Below are 21847 nucleotides of genomic sequence, written 5' to 3'. Positions count from 1 at the left end.
TTCCACTTCCTCCTCATCTCCAGCTGCTTTCTGCTGTTCGCCTCCTCGGTACCGCTGCATCCACGCGTTGAAAATCGTGGCATCTTCCTCCTCCTCCTCCTCCTCCTCTGTTTTTAGGGGGATCGGCTCTTCGATATTTGAAAATACTTTATCTTCTTCTTCGTCTGAATCCATTGGAACGATGTATGTTGATTAGGAGGAGCTCAGCTAAGTTTTAGCCAGTTGGACTATTTCAGGATGAAGTTACACCAACAAACGGGCTAATTTGGGTGAAATCATTTACAGCCACGCTACGATAGAAGCTAAGATCATTTTAATTTCTAACCAGCTAATAAGGTTTATCATACAGACAGGCTGATGTATGAACAGATGGTGTTACGACCAGTCTAAAGTTAGTACTAAAGTTAGTACTGGGGTAACAGATTCACACCAACACCTAGGCTAAGTAAGAAGCTAGGCTAGCTTAAAGAGGGCTCAAGTAGAAGACTCGTTTACAGCCAAGAGGATTGAAATGGGGCGGCTAAGCTATACTTTAGCCAGGTAGCTTATTGGGAAGCTAATTTAAAGCAAACACCAAAGTTAATTTAGAGAAAGGCTGATTGATAACCAGGTGAAAGTTACACCTGGAACCATATTTACACCAAGAACGATTTATAACAACTAACTGATTTACAACAACTAACTGATTTACAGCAACTAACTGATTTACAGCAACTAACTGATTTACAACAACTAAACTGATTTACAACAACTAACTGATTTACAACAACTAACTGATTTACAGCAACTAACTGATTTACAACAACTAAACTAATTTACAACAACTAACTGATTTACAACAACTAACTGATTTACAGCAACTAACTGATTTACAACAACTAAACTGATTTATAACAACTAACTGATTTACAGCAACTAACTAATTTACAACAACTAACTGATTTACAACAACTAACTGATTTACAGCAACTAACTGATTTATAACAACTAAACTGATTTACAACAACAAACTGATTTACAACAACAAACTGATTTACAGCAACTAATTTACAACAACTAACTAATTTACAACAACTAACTGATTTACAACAACTAACTAATTTAGAACAACTAACTAATTTACAACAACTAACTAATTTACAACAACGAACTGATTTACAACGACTAACTGATTTATAACAACTAAACTGATTTACAACAACTAACTGATTTACAACAACAAACTGATTTACAGCAACTAATTTACAACAACTAACTAATTTACAACAACTAACTGATTTACAACAACTAACTAATTTAGAACAACTAACTAATTTACAACAACTAACTAATTTACAACAACGAACTGATTTACAACTAACTGATTTACAACGACTAACTGATTTACAACGACTAACTGATTTACAACAACTAACTAATTTACAACTAACTGATTTACAACGACTAACTGATTTACAACAACTAACTGATTTACAACAACTAACTAATTTACAACTAACTGATTTACAACGACTAACTAATTTACAACGACTAACTGATTTACAACAACTAACTAATTTACAACAACTAACTGATTTACAACGACTAACTGATTTACAACGACTAACTGATTTACAACAACTAACTGATTTACAACAACTAACTGATTTACAACAACTAACTGATTTACAAGCAGGATAAATTACTAATAATCAGCAAACAAAACCAAACCAAAGCAGACTAAAATAAAGGAGTTAACCGGTCCGTCAGAGAGGCCAGCAGGGGATGAAGGATTATATCCAGACAGCAGATCCACGTTCAGTCCAGTGACCTCTGACCTCTGACCCCTCCGACCCCCGCGGCTCCCTGCAGGTCCATTCAACACCAGCGGCCTCCACACATCCACCTTCACCCTCCTCTTCCTCCTTTCTGTCCTTCGTCTCCTGCAGTCTTTCTGCTGATCTCAACCTTAATCCAGTTACTGCAGGAGGAGGAGGAGGAAGAGGAGGAGGAAGAGGAAGAGGAGGAGCTGAAGTGTGTCATCACTGATCAATACTGGACTCAGAGTACTCACTGAAAATACTCCATGAGTACAAGTACTGCAGTCAAAGCATCACAGAAATAAAAGTACTTCAAATCTGATTTTTAGATTCATATTTGCTGCATTCATAAAGTATTTTACTGTTAATTATTCAAATAATTTAAAATCCTTTCAAATATTATTCAACTCATTTTAATTCTAAAGTAATAAAACTTGAAAAGGTTTTTGTACAAACATCAGGCTGCAGTAATATGGAGTTAATATTCAACATGAAGAGCTCAAACATTTAAACCTTAATATCTTGTTGAAGGAAATTAATTATCAAATCAAATCTGACATTAAATTTAGACATGATTAAAAATAGATTTCACTTTTCTGTTCAGTTGAATGATTTTTTTTAATTCTCACTGATCAATTCTGATTTTATTCAATTGAATCTTAAATTAATTTTGTAAATTACAATTCAAGATCAGATTTGAGGTTAAAGTTTGATATTAATGTAAAAGCGCCACATTAGAACATGTGATGATGATGAAGATTAAACAACATACAGTTCATGAAGAGGAAGATTCTCACTGAACATTCAGTTCCTCTTTAAAGATGTTGGTAGAAGTTGTTTAATTTGAGAGAAACAATGTTTCCATAGTTACCACGTTATATTTACGTCATCTGAATCTATAACGTCATTTTAACTTTCACATCAGTAACAAAAGGTCATCAGAGAGGAATGTTATCATCACACCAACCCTTCTTCACAACAAGACCCAACTCAACGCATTCTGGGAGATCTCCATCACCTCATCATCAGAGGTCAGCAGGTCTGGAGTTGATCCAATCAGAGGTCAGCAGGTCTGGAGTTGATCCAATCAGAGGTCAGCAGGTCTGGAGTTGATCCAATCAGAGGTCAGCAGGTCTGGAGTTGATCCAATCAGAGGTCAGCAGGTCTGACACAGCGAGTCTATAAATAGGACCAAAAAGGCTGTTTGCTTCCCTCTTGTGGACAAAGTTGAGAAGTACAGGAGCTGTGAAACTGGACAAAAACTACAAGCGAACTACATTTCCGTGCAGCTGAGCTACACTTCCTTTCAGCTCCCGCTAAAACAAACGTACAGACCCTCGTTGTTTGAATAAACGGGCCTGAAAGGAATTTTTGTCTGTCTTAAATCTTTAAATATAAGATTTATCTTAAGATAAAATATTTGTTTGTTTACTTCAGCCGAGTTTAGGACTCAACAAACAGACATCAACAAACACCTAAATTTCCAGTTCACTTCCATCACCTGTTGAGTGCATTCAGTTTCACAGGATTCTTTATCTCTGCAGAGAAATATAAGATTTAATCAGCCGTTGTTAATCGAGCTGTTTCAGAGCGTCTTACCTTGAAAAGCTGCTCTGATGATGATGATGATGATGAAAGAAACGGCTGCCATCACTTCACTCACTGCAAACAGGCTGCAAGGTTCAACAGCAGCTTCCTGAGTCCTCCTCACGTTGTTGTTGTTGTTGTTGTTCAAACGGACCTTTTTCACGGCAGACATCTGAGTTTACGTTGGATCAGTTTGACTAAATGTCCCAGGAGGTCATGACAGCGATCCAGCACACACACAAGCAGGACTTCCTCTAATTGGAAGGCAGCCATCATTAACACACCTGAACTATAACGAGTTGGAAAAGTCCAGTGGACCCACAGCCTGTTGGACATCACTGTTGGACACACAGATTCTCAAACCACCTGCAACGAGGCGAAAAGATTCAGAGCTACGACAAAGAACCAAAGTTATTACAAACACAGAAGGATGGAAAACAAAGAACGTCCACAAAGAGACACACAACAACAACAACAACAACATTATTTGAGGTGTCATTTTGTATTATTGTTTTCAAAATACAGGACATTTTGACAGGAAACCAACAAACAGCTTGAGTTCAGTTTGTCCTTTATTGCTTCCATTTCCTGTTTCCTGTTTTCTTTCTGCTGCTGTCACTCATCACTTCCACCTCAGCGTTTTCCTCGTCCATTTATTCATTCTGTACATCTGAAGCTCGTCCGTTCAGAGTAGATTATGTGGAGGATGAAACAGGATTATTTACATTGCTTATTATTACTACTCAGTCCGTGAGGCTGCTGCTTCATTCAATGTGACGCCGAACGGAGCAGAATGAACTTTTCAGGTTTTCTTGTTTTACCAGTGAAATGTCGAGATGGAAATAGAGTCTTAAAAGATGGTTTTATTGTGTTTTAAGTTTGTTTGTTTTTACGACCAGGATACTCAAAGTTTTCTCTAAATATTTGATTTTCTTCTTTACAGCTGCTTTTTGGACATAAAACATTTTTATTTTTTTGCTAAATTCACCTTAAATTTGTATGAAATTTCACATTAAAAGCTGTCCATCAACTTAAGTTTCATCAGAACGGGCCAATTCAAAAGAGTAGAATTGTTTGGATCGACTAGAACCACCTTGTTTGGGACGTGAACATCTGTGACGTCCCCGCGGACCTGAAACGGGAGCAGAGACACGTCAGGTCACGTTACCGTGTTGAACTCAGCTGCTGATGTTGATCAGTAACTCTGAATACTTCCTGACGGAGGTTGTTGATCCCGCGGCTCCGTGTGCGTCACCGTGCTGCGTTCAGGAACACTCTGAACTTCTTGACGGACCCTCGTACAGAAGACTTCAGGGAAAGCTTTATAATGTAACTGCTGAACATTCTCATTATTATTATCACCGTACTATAATATAACATTAAGGACATTAAGGCTCGTCTATATATATAAATAATCTCAAATCTGCCGGCTGAAAGTTTCCCGACAGTAAAATGCAGACGGCCGAACTCCGCGGTCGACTGAGATCCTTGAAGTGGAGCGGTCAGTCGTTGGTTAACTCGTTTGAAGTTCAGACCTTAAAGAAACATCAGGAGCAGGAAAGAGACGCTGAGGCAGCGCCACTCCTCCAGCTCACGCTCACCAACCGACCGTCAACAAGTCTCAAACCATCTCAGGCTCGATTCTCCGCCGCCTCCTGGTGACTCAACAAAAACCTCCTCCTCCTCCTCCTCCTCCTCGCCTTCCCCTTCAAAGATGGCGGTCATGGGGGCAGCAAAGAGCCGGCAGCGAGCGGCGAAGCGTCGGCTGGCCGAACAAGGAGGAGTGAGGGAGCGAGGTCGCACGGAGGAGGAAGAGGAGGAGGAGGAGGAGAGGAGGAGAGGAAGAAGAAGGGAGAGGAGGAGGAGGAGGAGGAGGAGACAAGGAGGTGACTGTACGTCAGATCCTGTCGACTCCACCCGAACATCATGGAGAAGCTCTGAGTGCACGGAGACGAGGGAGGTAGCGGGACGTCCAGAGTCAGGTGTGCGTTGATGTCATGAATGTGGGCGGAGTCTGTGAGTTTTACTTGGTATGGTGGAGGCGGAGGAGGCGGAGGAGGTGGAGGAGGCGGCGCCCTCTGGAGGTTGATGTCAGGAACTTTACAAAGACGCTCGACCGCCGAGATCCGAGACGAGGAGTCGGCCCGACTGCCCTTCCTCAGCAAGAGAGCCTTAAAGCTGTCGCTTCTTGCCGACCTCTGACCTCTGAGGGCTGCAGGTCGCGTCAGGTGGGGGAGGGGGTCGGTGGGGGTCACCGGAGGGGAGGAGGAGGAGCGATGCCTGTCTTCCTCTGAATCCCTTCTTCCGAGCATCTTCCTCTTGGACCTGAGACAAAGACGAAGAAAGTCAGAGAAAGAATCGTCTCAGCAAATTTAATAAACATCTTTTAGTTCAGAATCAGGACGTTCGTGTTCGGAGAGAGAAGATGTTGGAAAATAATCTGTGAATCTGCATTCAGTAAAGATCAGTTCAAACTCCCTCAACGTCCACGTGAAGCCTTCGGGTGGACTCAAAATAAACGGAGGTTTGGAAGACAACACAACAGCAGCTCTGAGGAACTCTGACGGCTGCAGACTTCATCAACTCGTGTCCTCACTTTTAAAAGCAGATCTCACTGCAGGACAGACGCTCGTTATTTCAGAAAAGATGTCCGACGTCTGTCGTAGAAACATACTTTTGAAATTGGTGCTACGTGACCAGAGAAAACAGGAAAACAGGCTCCAGCACCCAGAATGCACTGGGCCTGTTTCCTTCACAGGGAACAACAGTTGGAGGAAGCTCGGCTGACATCTGACCGCTCACTCACCAGAACTCACCAGAACTCACCAGAACTCACCAGAACTCACCAGAACTCACCAGAACTCACCAGAACTCACCAAAACTCACCAGAACTCACCAGAACCCGCCGCACGCTTCTGCTGTGAAAGTCAACAATCAAAGCTGAGAGTTGAGGGACGTTTTAAAGGAAGCTTCTACTTTAGGGCACAAAGCAGCAGAGAGGTCCAGTGGGAAGAGAAGGAGGACGGAGACCGCCGGGAAACGTGGACGATGAGGAAACACGGACACCAAAGAAAGACACGTCCTGTTGAGGCAGCGGGGACGGAGGGGGGGACGGGGGTCGGGGGGTCGGTTTCTAATCGCTACCATTCATCCACCGATCGGAGGCGTTACCTGCAGCCGAACCCGACTGCCGGGCGCTCACGCCGTGCCTTCCCATAATGCACTGCTCCACAGAGGCAGAAGGAGGAAGCGAGCAGACATGTGAGGTTGAAGCGTCGGAACAGTGACGGCTCTGAGCCGGTGCGTCTCTACCTGTGGATGACGGCGAACAGATCCTCGGTGGTCCGCGGTCGACCGGAGACCAACATCTGATCCGCCGAGACTCGGACGAGCAGATCAGCTGAAAACAAAGAAGAGTTTACTGATCACGACCGGATTAACACCACGGGGGGGGGGGGGGGGGGCTGCAGCGTGATTGGCTCACAGCGGTCGACACACACATTCATTTCTCTTTCAGGGTTTGTGGCTTCCTGAGAACATCAGGATCTAGAACATGAAGCTTCTTCACAACACTTCTTTCCTCAAACCTCAACTCACCGTCTGGACGTCTGCTGGCCTCCTCGGCTCCTTCCTTTCTTCCCTGCTGCTCCTCCTCCTCCTCCTCATCTGGTTCCCGTATCAGGAGATCTGGAAGTGACAGCTCCCCTCCCAGGTTCTCATTGGACAGCACGCTGCTCAGGGAAAACCTGCTCTGACCAATCAGAGCGCAGGAGCTTTCAGAGTCGCTCGTTTCGCGGTCGCCCACGTTGGTCGTTCGCACCTTCTCGGTCTTCGGCATCGTCCTGTCTTCAGTCGCATCCTGTTCGTCTCCGGATGAGGACGAAGATGACGAAGATGAGGACGACGATGAGGGGGATGGCTTCATTGTTGATGACATCATCAGCAGTTGCCTGCCTGCCCTCCTCTTCCTCCTCTTCCTCGCTTTGTCTTTGTTCTTTGTGGTGGATGAAGTCATTATCATCACCGTTGTCTTCATCAACCTCTTTTCAGCCCTTTCCTTCTCGTCTTCCTCTTCGTCTTCAGCCAGCGATGACCTCATCATCCTCCTCTGAAAACGTTTCTCCTCATCCTGATCAACCCTCGTCTTGAAGCCCCCCCCACAGCGGGGGTCTCCGACCTCATTGAGGGAGCTCCCTGTCCAGTTAGAGGTCGTCCCACGGGCCCCCGAGGTGCTCCTGGAGGGGCTCCTGGAGGGGTTCCTGGAGGGGCTCCTGGAGGGGTTCCTGGAGGGGCTCCTGGAGGTGCTCCTGGAGGGGTTCCTGGAGGTGCTCCTGGAGGGGCTCCTGGAGGGGTTCCTGGAGGGGCTCCTGGAGGTGCTCCTGGAGGGGTTCCTGGAGGGGCTCCTGGAGGGGCTCCTGGAGGGGTTCCTGGGGGGGCTCCTGGAGGGGCTCCTGGTGCCCGAGGTGCCTTCAGGTGCCGCAGGTGTACGTTTGGTAGTTCTGACTGAGCTGAATGAACGATCCGGCTTCTTGTGCACCATCGGGGGCTCTTGGCGCCGAGGGGGGGAGGGGGGCGACGGGGCGGTGACGTCAGCAGGTGCGGTGTTCGTCGAGTGTGCGGGTGTCCGGTGCTTCGGTGAGGGCGGACCGTCGGTCCGACGTGCGGTCAAAGGTGTGCGGTCGGAATCAGCGGGAAGCTGCGATCGGCTGTTGGTCTCAGGAGACGGCCCGTCGCTCCTCCAGCTCCGCGTCCCTCGTCCCGCCTCGGGGGACGTCGTGAGGTCCAGAATGCAACGATCCGGCTTCTTTGGTGGAACCGGCTTCTCCGGGGAGCAGAACTTCCTCGGGCTTCCTGCGGTAACGTCCCTTCGACTGCGTTTCACATCGCTGGTCGTTGAATCTCTGAAACTCTGCGTTTGTGATTTATTCGTGTCATTTTGTTCTCCGTCCTCTTTGCTCTCCGACTCCGTTGTTCTACGTTCTCTACGAGTCTCTGCAGGTTCTGTTAGCTTAGCATATGTTAGCATTGTGTCTACGACGATGTTCTGTTCAGTGCCAGAAGACATTTGGACCCGAAGACTCTGATCTCCACGGTTTGTGGCGTACAGGTCTGAATCTTCTCTCTCTGCAGTGCACTTTGGGTTTTGGGGAGTTTCACCAGGACCGGTCGGGTCCGCTGGGCTCTGAAGATGGACGTGAACCAACTCGTTGTTGGGCGTCTCCTCCCTTCGTGTTCGGTTGAAGTCGTCGTGATTTGACTTGAGAACAGTCGGCGTGTCTTCGGGGTAGTTTGGACCGCTGGTTATGTTAGCGTCAGTGTTAGCTGCATCACAGATAGCATCCTGCGGTTCTGGCTCGGCTACGTCGCCACCGGGACCGACCCGCGGGTCGAGGTGTTCTGGACCCGGAGCAGCACGGTCCGACTCAGCTGACCATACGGCAGCTTCAGAGGCTGGCGGGACGTCCTGGTTCCTGACGGAGCGAAGCTCGACGCCCTGCAAAGCTCGAGCAGTGACCACGGGGTGGGGGGGGGAGGGGGGCGTGGCCAGTCTAACAGTATAGTATGGAGACACGCCAAGGCTTGAGGCGGAGGCTGTGGGGAAAGTAGGAGGAGGAGGAAGAGGAGGAGGTGGTGGGGGAGGAGGAAGGTCAGCGATGGGCAGTTCTAGGAGTTCTGAGGATGGAGGAGGAGGTGGGGAAGTTGGTGGGGGGGGAGGGAAGTTGTTTGACGATGAAATTGAGGACATGAGAGCATGATGGGAGCGCTGCCTCACAGCGTAGGAGTAGGGGGGAGGAGGAGGCCGGGAGGAAAGAGGTAGAGGAGGAGGCTTGGGGAGGGATAAAGGTGGTGGAGGAGGAGGAGGGGGAGGCAGAAGAGATAAAGGTGGAGGAGGAGGAGCAACAGAAAGTTTGGTGAACGACGGAGGAGCAGGCAGGCAGGACGGGGGGAGGGGAGGAGCGGGAAGAAGAGACTCACGAACGGGGGAGAAGAAGACATGAGCCAAAGGATAGGAAGATTCTGGAAGAGGAGGAGGAGGAGGAGGAGGAGGGAGAAGAGGATACTTGGCAGCGGAGTCTGAGGAGGTGCAGGAGGAGAGGGAGGAGATGGAGGAAAATGAGGAAGAAAGGGAAGAGAAGAGGGATGACTTCCTCTCTGGCACTGGTGGCTTTGGCCTCCCTTCACCCCGAGACCTTGTCCTGGGCAGGGAGGAGGCAGCGGGAGACAGGGGGAAGGAGGAGGAGTATGAAGAGGAGAAGGGGGAGGTCGGGGGTTGGGAGAAGGCTCCAGGGCTTGATGTGAGAGGGGAGGAAGGGGTGAGGGGGGAAGACACTGGAGTGCCAGGAGTGGGAGTGTCAGACTGGCTGGAGTAACCGCTGGAGGGCGAAGCGAGGCGCTGAAGAGGAGCAGCGGAGGAGGCAGCTGGGGGGGGGTTGAGGGCGAGTCTTAACCCCGTCTCCTCTGAAGCTGGAGATCCAGGGGGGAGGACAGGGGAGCGGTCTGTTGGGAGGTGGTTGGAAGGGGGAGAAGAGGTCGCCGCCTGGTAGTCTGGGCTCAACGCCTCAAAGGTGGTGACCGTCCCGCAGTTATGCCCACTCTGGCGCCTCCTGCTGGTGCTCCGAGGCACCCAGGGGTCGTGGAAGGCCTGGGGAGACGAGGTGGGCGTGCGCTGGGCGGTGCGGTCGAGGTGGGGGCTGCTCCTCTCCGGGCGGGGGCTGCTCCTCACCGGGCGGGGGCTGGATGAAGACCGGCAGGATTTGCTGCGACCCGGCCGGCGCCTCAGAGAGTCGGAGCGCAGCGGCGGAGGAGGCGGGCGCTTGGACTTGCGGAGGGAGATGCTGCGGGTGAGGGTGCGAGAGGAGGCGGAGGAGGAGCTGGACCTACGGGTCATCCTCTCTGAACACAAGGAGGTGCTGTCAGTGCCGGTGGGGGAGGAGCACCCGGAGGACACGAGGGGATCGCAGTTCCAACCCTCCTCAGAAACGATGCCGCCGCGCACGCTGCAGCTGTCGGAGAGGAGCTCGTAGCTCCACCTCCCCCCATCGTAGGAGTCGTGATCGTAGGAGAGGGTCTCCTGCTGGGCGGGGAGCTGCTCCCCCACAGCCTGGTAGCTAAACTGAGACTCTGAATCAGCGATGGAGGAAGAGGAGACATAGTGGGAAGAGGAAGGGGCCTCACTCAGAGGGCTGTCGCTGGGGTAAGACCACTCTGATTGCAGGGCAGGACTGGAGGCGCCGGGGGCCGAGGAGGTGATGGGTGAGGAAGGAAAAGAGGAGGAGGAGGAGACAGGAGACTGGGACATGACTCCGGCTGTGGGGTCAAAGGGCAAGATGGGACGAAGGTCGCTGGGGAAACCCTGTAGATCCTGTGAATGGAGACGGAAAATAAAACAGAGTGAATCTTAATTCTGGTTTTAATGAATTTAATGTGACAATGATTCCTCCTGAACTAACCTGGGAGCAGGACAAGGAGGAACTGAGCGTCCTGTAGGAGGCGCTCTTACAGCTGGAGCTCAGTGAGGAGGTGGTTGCCAGACGGGTGAGGCTGCGGGCCTCCGAGGCGGATGAGCAGGCGGAGGTGGAGTGGTTATCGGCATGTGGGGAGGATGTAAGGGAGGCCATGAGGCTGGACATCCCCTCCCCTCTTGGGGCTCGGATCCTCCGGGCCTCCCTTCTGATGTCTCCCCTCTCCTCCACCTCCCCCGCTGGGTTCTTCTGCTGCTGGGCACCAGGAAGGACCGCGGAGGCCGGAGACTCCGGTATCCCGCTGACCGTCGTGCGGCGGCTCAGGCTGCGGGGTCCCCTGGTCAACGAGTCGCCGTTGGAAAGGGTTCTTCGAAAACTTGCCTGACGATCAAAACTTTCACCTGAAATGTGATCACACAGGAGAGAAGACATGGGGAACCGAGTACCAACAAGTCGGCCAAGTTTAGTCTCCGAGACAGGTTCCCTCTCAGAGTTTCAAGTCCTGGTCGTCTGAGGAAAAGCTCACGTCCACATCGTGTCCCTGCTTCAAGTCCAGTTTCAAATCAGAGTAATATCTCGAGTCCAAGCCGGTGTCCAGTCCCAAGTCCAAGGAGGGAGTTTAAGTCCTAAGTCAAGTCGTGACAAATCTCCAATGTGATTCAAGTCTCAAATTGGACTTCCGAGTTCAAAGGTAAGTCTGTGGTGAGTCTCAAGTCTGGGTGCGAACCGGTCTGACGTGAAGGTGGACCCGAGTCCAGCTGTACCTGAGACGTTGATCGGGACGATATCCGCTGCGACGGCCTCGGCCTGCCGCCTCATCCGCTCCTCCGGAGTCGGAAGCCGGGACGTCGGCTCCGTCTCGACGTCGACCGTCGGCTCGTAGGTCGGCGCGAGGACGTCCCAGCAGGGGGTGAGCTGGACGGGGTTCAGGACCAGCGGGGTCAGAGGTCGCATGTTGTTTAAGATGAACCTCTCGTCGTCTTCTGAGGACACCGACGACTGACAGACGGAAACAAGCTGTGAGTCACACTTTGGTTTGACCGGGAAGACTCAGGGTTTTAATCCAGGTACATCCAGGCTAGATGGGCTGTAGTCTAATCTAGTCTGGGAGGGTTGAGTTCAACGTCTGTGAGGCTGAATTCATCCGCAGTAGATTCTCATTTCGTCCCTCTAGTTTAGCCCGAAGGAGTTCAGTGTACCTGCAACAGTCTGGGTCAGCGTGGTAATTTAGCCTCTTAGTTTGAACTCAGTTGTGATGTTAACGCTTCTCTACTCGGATCTGATCTAGTCTACTTTGGAGAAGTTGTATCCGTGTTTACCTTTCTCCTCTGAACAGAAAACTTGAAACAAACTGAAAAGCAAGACTGAGAGAGAAAATCCAAGACTGTGGACCTCTGAGAGGAGGAGAGGTGAAAACATGAGGGAGGACAGACAGGAAGCCACACAGAATACAAATGATTAAAAGAAACTCAGAGATCATGAGAAGAAAAGGTTTACGAGTACAAACGATGGGAGAGGAACCGTGGCGGTACTTCAGTTTGACCAGCAGGTGGCAATGAAACACAAAGATACACCACTGCTGCAGCTGAGGCTTCATAAAGACCCAGAACAGAACCGGGTCAAACCGACCAGCACCAATGATACTAACGGGTCAGGACCTTTCTTTAAAAGTGATGTCTGCAGTGTGACATCAAGAAGAATCAGACAAGAAACTGAAGCAGAACTGGATTTTAAAAAATAATTACAAAAGAAAAAGCAGAAACTCTTGTTTAAGAAGCTGGAACTGTAAAATGTTTGGTTCAAAAGGACAGTTAATAAAAGAGTTCATCAATAAATGTTTCTGCTCTGACTGTAAACTTGGATCAGTAGCAGTCCGTCCACATCACGCGTCACTCACCATCTTCCTGCTTTTGTCCCTCCACCTTCTTCGTGTGCCGCCCTCCGATTGGTTGAGGTCGGCGGACGGAGAGAAGGTGGGGCTCTGTGGGTGGTGCAGGGAGCTGCTGCAGCCATGCTGAGTCAGCCCGTTCCACACTACGAACAATGACAGGTGATCAATCAACCAGACGAATAAAGCAGACGCAAATGACCTCAATGCCTGAAAGTGATCATGTAATTGATCAATAAATCAGCTGTGGAGGTGTTAGTGGATCAGTGGACCACACCAGCCGAGGAGCCGACTTTGTTGTCTTGGGGCGACATGCGGCGCTGCAGCAGAGCGGGCTGCATGCATGCAGCTCTCTGCAACCTGCTCGCTTCTTTACCAGGTTTCATTTGTCTATTTAAAGTCTAACAAGTCTTCATGTAAACGTCACAGTGCAGCACGGCTTCAACCGAGGAACCCGCCTGCACATTTAAATCAACCAACAGGAATTTATTCACCTGCATGCAAATATGGGACATTAAATATGTCCAAAATGATGGTTAATTGTCCTTTAACGTCCACATGATGCACTTCGCTGCCATTCAAATAAAAGAGTCTGTAACTATTAAAACCAGCCAATCAAACACCGAATGACGTATGAACTGAGGTCCAATCAAATGTTCTGAAAGAAGGAGCATCTGCTAGTTTGTTTTCAAAACACTGAAATCAGAAGAAATTCAAATAAAACTTGTTTCCTGCTGCTGCAGTCAGTTAATGAGTTTTTTACACTAAAATCTTCATTTAAAAAGTAAACTAAGATCCATTTTGAAAGGATCTACTGATAAATAACAACCAGGAGTGTGTCAGCAGCTGCGCCTCCCTCCCAGGAGACCGCGGAGGAGCGTGTCAGGAGGTCAATGTCTGTTCCTGAAGACTGTTCTCAGAGCAGCAGGAGTTTCTGACCCTCCCTGTCGTCGACAGGCGCTCACCTCGCAGGTCGTCAGCGCTGCCGGACCGCCGTTTCCCGGGGATGAAGCGCAGACCCTGCTGAGGCTTCTGGGTAGTGTAGTGAACAGACCACCTGCTGTCGCCGTCCCCTGCTGCACACACAAAGACAGAGAGAGAGAGTTCAGAGCGACGCTGCTCTCCGGGTTTAATCTCGTCTCAGCAGATCCATTCACACTCAGAGGAGCAGTGATGGTCGCCCCTGCAGCACTCCTCAAGGTGACCTCCACGCCGGGCCACAATAAAAGCTTTTATTGTGAAGGAGCAGCACATTCATGAGCTGACAGATGGGAAGTTTTAGACCCGTTGACACTCGGTAACGACACGTGACATAAACCTTGTCTAAAAGGAAGTTTCACTACTAGGAGGTTTCCAGGGTCCTTGAAGGGACTCCAGGGGTCTTTACAAAGTACTAAAGGTCCTCAAAGAGGCTCAGATGGTACTTGAGTTTCTTAAAAAGGTGCCAGAGATCCATTATGAGGCTAAAAGAGGATAAATGGGTCTTGATGAGGTTCTGTGGGGTCAGTGGGGTCACCTGCCCCTTGAGAGGGTCCTGGAGTTTCAAGACTCCTCAAGGAGTCCTAAAAGTTCTTGATAGGCTTCCAGAGTCATCAAGGACACTCAAGTGGGTCCTTGAGGAAGTTCCATGGGTCACCGCACATCTTCAGAGGTTCTAAAGGTTCTGAGGACTTGAGGAGGCCCATAAAGTTCTTGAGGGTTCAGGTGATCATAGAGAAAGTATTTGAGATGTCTCAGAGATCTTTAAGGAGCCCAAAATGTTTTTTGAGGAGGTTGTTGGGGCACTGAGGGGTTGTAAAGGATTTAAAGAGGGTCCTGTGGTCCTTGAGGAGACTCCAGAGTTCTTTAGCAGGTACCAGAGGAGCTTGAAGAGGCTAGAATGGTTCTTGATGGGGTACTGGAGTTTCCTGAGGCCCTGGAAGAAGGTCCTGGAGTCCTTGAGGAGGGCCCTTGAATCAATGACCTGTATGTTGCTATGGTAACAGGCAGTTGAAGACACCTTAAGCTCCGATTTCAAATGCAGGTCAAACTGCCGACCTGGACGATGTCCGACATAATTTTAACATGCACATGACAGCCAATCAGAGACCAGCATTATATGATGTCATCATTAGAGAACGCAACACGGCAGTTAATCAATCCATCGTCAACACGGCACCACTCACCTTTGGTCTGACTGAGATATCTGAGCACGGACTTTATTGCCGCTCCGATCAGAACCATGACGACGCCGCACACTCGCTCAGACACACAAACACAGCGACACACGCAGCGACACACACACTCCTGAGGCTGCAGCAGTAATGCAGCTCGACTCGCTGCGACGCCGCTCTCCTCCCACTCCTCTCTCTCTCCGTCTGTGCCACTCGCCCCCTCTCTTTCTTATCTACACACACACACACACACACACACACACACACACACACACACACACACACACACACACACACATACACACAGACACACACACAGACACACACACAGACACACAGACACACACACACACACACACACACACTGGCAGGGAGCCAGCACACGTGTGTGTCCTTCATGTGTATCGCCAGGTGATGAAGGTTACCCACAAACACTGCATTACGACTCTCTCTCTCACACACACACACACACACACACACACACACACACACACACACACACACACACACACACACACACACACACAGTGTGTAGATGAAGAGACAGATATGAAAGTGTGTGTTTGCTTTAGATGTGCAGCTCTGATCTTCTATTCTCTGTGTTCTAGAGTTTCTATCTTTGTGAGGACGTCGTCATCAGCTGTCAAAATGTTCAACGTCCGTCCAGAAACATCAAATACGGGACCCAACTACTCGTCTGCTTTAAAGCTGCGTCTCCTTGTTGTTGTTTTGTGTCTCTACATCGGTGCTCCTGTGCCGTGTTACTTCATAATTAATATTTGTGTTAATATATTGAATATGACAACCGCACCTATGGATGATGGAGTTGATGATCACCTTCATCACCACCTTCATCACCAGCATTGAAGTGGGACAGTCTATGTGGGCCAGTGGAGCAGCTAATTACTGACTGACTGTCTGTCTGTCTGTCTTAACCCCCGACTGTTTTAATTAGTTTCATTAATTAGACAGGAAGTAGGCCACACTGTCATCATGTCACACTGTTATATTATAAATAGTCCAATCAGAGGCAAAGGGGGGTTGGAGCTTCCCAGCTGTGAACAACATACATGTCACACATGTCCAATTATATATTAATCAAGAAGGGAAACGCATCCAGGTGTGTTTTACCTCGACGGGTTGACATTCAGGTGGAGAACAGGCAGCAGCTGTCGCAGCTATAAAGCCTGTTCATCTGTTATTACAGGAATTAGCCATTAGCCTCACGTACGGGGCTGCAGATAATCCCTGCACACACACACACACACACACACACACACACACACACACACACACACACACACACACACACACACACACACACACACACACACAGATTATGCACACAGGGGAGGTCATTAAGGGAGAATGTGGAGAGCGGCTGTGTTTTTGTTCCGGCTGTAATCTGAGAGAAACGGCTGAATGTGATGCATTATTGATCAGATCGTCATATTGTGTGTGTGTGTGTGTGTGTGTGTGTGTGTGTGTGTGTGTGTGTGTGTGTGTGTGTGTGTGTGTGTGTGTGTGTGTGTGTGTGTGTGTGTGTGTGTGTGTGTGTGTGTGTGTGTTCACGCTGCTTCAATATTCTGATTTAAACATGAAGAAACTGAAACTGGATCAAACCGGGGCAAACTGAAAGAGCAGACCTTCATCACAGGTCTTCATCAGACTGTAACCATCGATCATGTGATCAATAACACCTGAGCGTGTCCTGCTGGGACCATCAAAGTGAGCTGAACACACCGGGATCAGTTCACACCCAAGGGAACCAAGTCCAGCCAGATGGCACCAAGCGTAAAGAATCCAGGCTGTCTGGGATCGTTTGGGGTCAAACTGAGCCAAGCCAGGCCAGCTGCCAAAGTTCAGGACCAAACAGAGCTGGGCCAAGCTACCTGGGCCAAGCTACCTGGGCCAAGCTACCTGGGCCAAGCTACCTGGGCCCATCTGGGACCTCAAATACACCAACCAGATAAGTTAGGAGGATCTGGGACCAAACCCAGTCAGGTTAACACGGGACATAGAGCACCTCAAAAGTCCACACCAAGATAGTTAGGACCATTCAGGGTCCAACAAAACCTCCCTGTACTATTCAGGACCAAGCAAACTCAAGTAGACAACCTGGGACTAGCCGAAGCAGGCTAACGAGGATAATTCGGGACCAAATTGAGTCAAACTAAGCTGATTGGAATCAAACTGAGCCAAACAAGAGTAGTTGAACTCTGAACTTGAGAGAGGGCACCAATGAGGACCTAATGGAGCCAAACCAGGCTAGCTGAGATAATTCCCAACTAAACGGGACCACGAGAGACTTGCTTGTGCCAAATAAGGGAAGCTCAGATCAGCAGGAATCATTCAGGACCAAACTGGGCCAAAGAGGAAGAGGTGGTCCAACCAGAGAGCTGAACTAGGCTGAAGTGGGCCATTTAGGACTACCGGCTGGGACAGATTTAAAGTCGCAGAACAATATGAAAACTACCCAGAATACCGAGCAGTACCTTTGTGTAGGAGGGGCGTGGTTTGCGTGGCTTCCTGTCTGAAGCTCCTCCCTCGTCGCCATCTGAAACTGAAGAAGCTGCGCCTCCTGCTGGGCCGGTAGCGGTACTGTGGCGGCACCTCCGGCTCCCTGAGGAGGGGCATGGTGCTAAGAGGGGGGGAGACCGGCAGGGTGTAACCGGGACAGGGCTCTGGGCCCGGGGGGCAGGAACTGGTTTGGTGCCGCTGGGCGAGGACGGGGCAGGTAGGGCGCTGCAGCTGAAGGGGCGGGGACTGTGGGAGGGGCTTCCCATACGTTTCTGGAGCGAGGAACAGTTTCCCATGAGTCTTGGGGGAAAGAGAAGGGTGAACATGGGGGCGTGGTGGGAGGTGCTGGGGCCGGTACCAGGGGCTGTTGCCTGGATACTGAAGGTGAGGTGGGAGGGGCTTTTTGTCACACGAGGGCGACCCGGGTGTGCTGACGCCCCAGATGGCGTCATGGTGCTGGTGGATTTTGGCGCTGAGCAGACGCCGCCGTAGGCTGCCCTCCATTTTCGGCTGCAGGGCTGCCATCTTGCGTGGAAGAAGCTCATCTCGCTCTTCGTCGGAACCCGTGTTCCAGCAGCGGGATGTCACACCAGGCCCCGCCCCCTCGCCACCAAGACACTCCACATACGAAATCATCCTGTCCTCGGTGGTGATTGGCTGTTTGATGACTTGTCCCCGCCCTCCTGACAGATCACAGACGACTCAACTCTCACAATCCCCTCGTATTTTCATCTTTTCACACTAAAAGCCCGAGACGGTTTCTAACCCTTCATAATAAGAGTCCAAGTGCTTATAATTAAAGTTCAAACACCATTAAATCATTACAGAAAAAACTTTCCTTAACAACTCTTCAAAATAAATGTTTGAAAAGCCTTCAGTCTTTGTATCCTTCAGAGTAAAATTACAGTAAAATCAACTGTACGTAATTTTTCCAAAAACAAGCCTCAGCCTTTGTGTCGTCTTCACAATAAAACCACAAAATGTTAGATTTTCCAGTTAAAGGAACAAAAGGTGACACGATCTCAACCGTTGGCTCAGAAGTCCTTCAGACTCGTATAATCCTTCACAAAAGGTTGGTAAAGAAAACAAAAATAAAAGCACAAACATTTTCCCGCTCTTCACAGTAAAAGCTCAAATGTTTTCCATAAAAAAATGCCCCAACAGTTCTTCATAAAAAAGCTGTACACATCTTCCCCATAAAATCGATCTTTCACAATAAACGCTCCAGACATTTAGATTGGGATTAAAACTCTGGCCTCGTCCAACTCCTCATTCCTTCACAAGATAAACCTCAGACCTCCAAAACCAAAACACTCTCAGCCAAAAAACAGTTTGAGTCCAACGGTAAGCGTGATTTTCCTCCAGACGTGTGAGCTGCTCGGTTCCCTCTACTCACTCTGACTCTAATCTACTAACGGGGATTATCTAAGTCTGCAGATGGCCGGTGTGAGACAGGTATTTACTGCCAAACTCACACCACATGTTGCCTGATACTGCAGTACTTTGTCAAACTGGAGGAACAAGAGCTCTTTTACTCGAGTAAAAGTATCACCATGAAATATCACAAGCAGAAGTTCGACCTTCAAAGGGCTCTTCACGTCCTGTCGGTGATCTTGACTGACTTCAGCTGGCAGCTTCTCTACGCCACAAAAAGAGGGTTTGTTTGACAGCACTGGCCAACACAAAGTACAACGCTAAATGTCCAGGGAGCTAAGAAGATCGTAGGTTTACACGACTCAGGAAGGTCTCCAAAAAACTGCAGGTTCAAAGACCATCTGTTCAAACAACTGTACAGAAGCAGAAGAAGTCTGGAAGAAGATCCACCTCGGCAAAGTGGTTCAGATGGCCAGGAACAACCTGATCCACCAAGGCACGGCTCTACCAAGTTGGACTGAGGAAGAAGTTGGACTAAGGAAGAAGTCCCGGCTCCGAAACAGACGCCATCAGGCTCGACTGGTTTACCACAAGGACAAAGAAGAAAAACCCTTCTGGAGGAACGTTTTAAGTTCAAGAGACAAAGATGAAGTTGTCCCTTCAGATGTCAGAGCTCCTCTAAGGCCTCATTAAGATTAAAGTTCAGAAAACCCAATTTAAACAAGACCGTGTGCACCAAATTCTAGTTTTTTTAATTTTATTTTATGTGATCTGAAAAGTGCCTAAATCTGTGAAACTCGTGTGGAGTGGAAGGAGCAGAAAGGTTCAATACTCCAGTAAATCAAGATTGGACTTGAGTCTACGTTTGGATCACATCTGAGCCAAAAACACACACGAGTCGTCTCTGAAAGGGAGAAACAGAAGACCAATCCAGCTGGTGCTGCCGTCTCCTCCTCCTGACACATTTATTCTTGTTTTTCAGGTGAACCTCAGGTCCTTCTGTTTGAGTTCTGTCAGTGACGGACGAACAGAACTAAAAACTCTGATGTTCAGATACCTTCTCTTCGTCTAACTCTTCGTCGTTTACCGGTGGAGACTCCGCCGGCCACGTCTGAGGCTGCACATTCACTGTGTTTATGTTGCAGCTGTGTTTCAGAGATTCAATGGGATGTTTCAGCCTGCCTCGACAGGCCGGCAGTTATTAACACACACACACACACACACACACACACACACACACACACACACACACACACACACACACACACACACACACACACACGTGTCAAACTCAAGAATGCACATGACCCAAAACTTCTGCCACGAGCTACAAAGATTCCGCTTTAACACAAAATACGATGGAAACCATTTCAGAAACAGCATTAGTAGTATTCGTAGTATTAGTAGCAGTATTTGTAGTAGTTTTAGCAGTAACCATAGTAACAGCAGCACAGAGAACTGCAGCAGCTGTAATCTGGTAAAAACACTGCATTCATTTGACTCCAATAATCTCAGCACAAAATGAGGCTTGTTTTTAATTTCACACATTTCAGCACACACACACACACACACACACACACACACACACACACACACACACACACACACACACACACACACACACACACACACACACACACACTGCAGAAAGGCTACAATGATAACAGCGTATGTGTGACCTACATTTCTAACTTCTCTCTCACCTTTAAAGCAAAGCATGTCGTCCTCGCTCCCCAGCGTCCTCGATGTGTTTGTATATATACAGTATTTATGTGTGTGTGTGTGTGAGAGAGAGAGTGTGTGTGTGTGTGTGAGCTCATCCCAAAGACTGAAGGAAAACACAACTTCAAACTCAGATTCCTCCCCCCTCTCTCTCCGTCTCCCCTCCTTCGTTCTACCACAATAAAAGCCCCCCTACCCTCCTCTTCAATACAGTTTTAATTGGCTGATTTTCAAAATAAAAGCCTGATCTGATCTGAGTTCATGTGAAATGTAATTCTGAGGTGTTTAGTTTGGTTTTCTGCTCCTTTAATGAATTTTTATTAGATGCAACAATTTAAATGTATTTTTTTTTAAAAGAAGCTGGTCTCTGATGAAGTTCTGACAGGGTTAGAAAGCTCCAAAACAGATGGTACATTTACCTATTTTACTTTCTGATGCTTTATTTTAGAAATTGTATTTTACATGTTTAAAATTATTTATTTTTCCTACAAATGTTGCTGTTCAAAAGTCAAGAAAGGAATTGTTTCAGGTCTTATTTTGACATGTATCTTCCGACACAAGAGGTCAAATGTCACCTGGTGCAGGATTTGATGGAACTGCCCTTCTCAAACTGTTCAGAGCAAAAATAAACCCGACAATTAGTCAATAAATCAAGTTGCCATGAACAAAGTGAAACACAAACACACCTGACTGATGGCTGAAGCAGTGGATGATGGGAGATGTGGTGTCATCGCTCCTCAGCAGGTGTTCCTTCTGCAGACAGAAATAGCTTCATTAATCCAGAGTCACAGAAGTGCAGCACTTCAATCTCCCAATGACCTGTCTGATGAAACTCTACATCCCCATATTTAATTGGTTAAAATCATGGTACTATTACAGAATGATGTATGTCCATAAAATTCAGTTAGTTGCATCGTTTGTTCAGCTGTAAACAAAGAAAATAAAAGCAGACCACAACTCTCGCGATAGCTACTTGTGTGGGACTATTGAACGATTGTGATTGGTCAATCGCGGGTGGCTAAAGCAAACCGATTGGCTCCGCCGGACGTAAACACGGAAGTGAGAGTTAGCATCTCCGAGGCTAAAAGGTGCGGCGGGTTCAAACAAGAAGGTTTAAATCGGTGAAAAGCGGGTTTCTGTCCAGTTCAGGTGGAAGAGCGCGATCACGGAGGAGCTCAGGTGTGGAAAACACGGCGGCAACTCCTGTTTCTTTGAGCTTGTTAGCATGTCAGCTACACCGTTACTCCATGAATCTAACAGCGCGCTCGAGCTGTTGAAGGTTTTAATTTAATCAACAAAATACTTCAGAAATCAAAGAAGACTTTCAGGTCAGAAAAGTTC

At 48.5% G+C, this 21847-nt stretch overlaps 1 protein-coding gene across 1 annotated transcript; it reads right to left on the bottom strand.

Moving 5' to 3' along the window:
* Nucleotides 1-3940: 3940 nt before the first annotated feature.
* On the bottom strand, nucleotides 3941-15250 carry LOC138634367 (NHS-like protein 1). Its single transcript, XM_069721252.1, has 8 exons — nucleotides 14903-15250; nucleotides 13703-13813; nucleotides 12747-12883; nucleotides 11614-11848; nucleotides 10838-11250; nucleotides 6984-10749; nucleotides 6699-6786; nucleotides 3941-5711 (listed from the first exon to the last, which is right to left on the bottom strand). The coding sequence occupies exons 1-8, from the start codon at nucleotides 14958-14960 to the stop codon at nucleotides 5108-5110; spliced, it is 5412 nt and encodes a 1803-aa protein (XP_069577353.1). The 5' UTR covers nucleotides 14961-15250; the 3' UTR covers nucleotides 3941-5107.
* Between the last annotated feature and the right edge of the window lie 6597 nt (nucleotides 15251-21847).

Source organism: Brachyistius frenatus, unplaced genomic scaffold (genome assembly GCF_029030835.1).
Source record: "Brachyistius frenatus isolate BFR_SWC_R1_liver_20210118 unplaced genomic scaffold, ASM2903083v1 Contig_259, whole genome shotgun sequence".
Lineage (NCBI taxonomy): Eukaryota > Metazoa > Chordata > Actinopteri > Embiotocidae > Brachyistius > Brachyistius frenatus.
The sequence above is the reverse complement of the archived record's forward strand: the minus strand, read 5'-3'. Positions and strand labels throughout refer to the sequence as shown.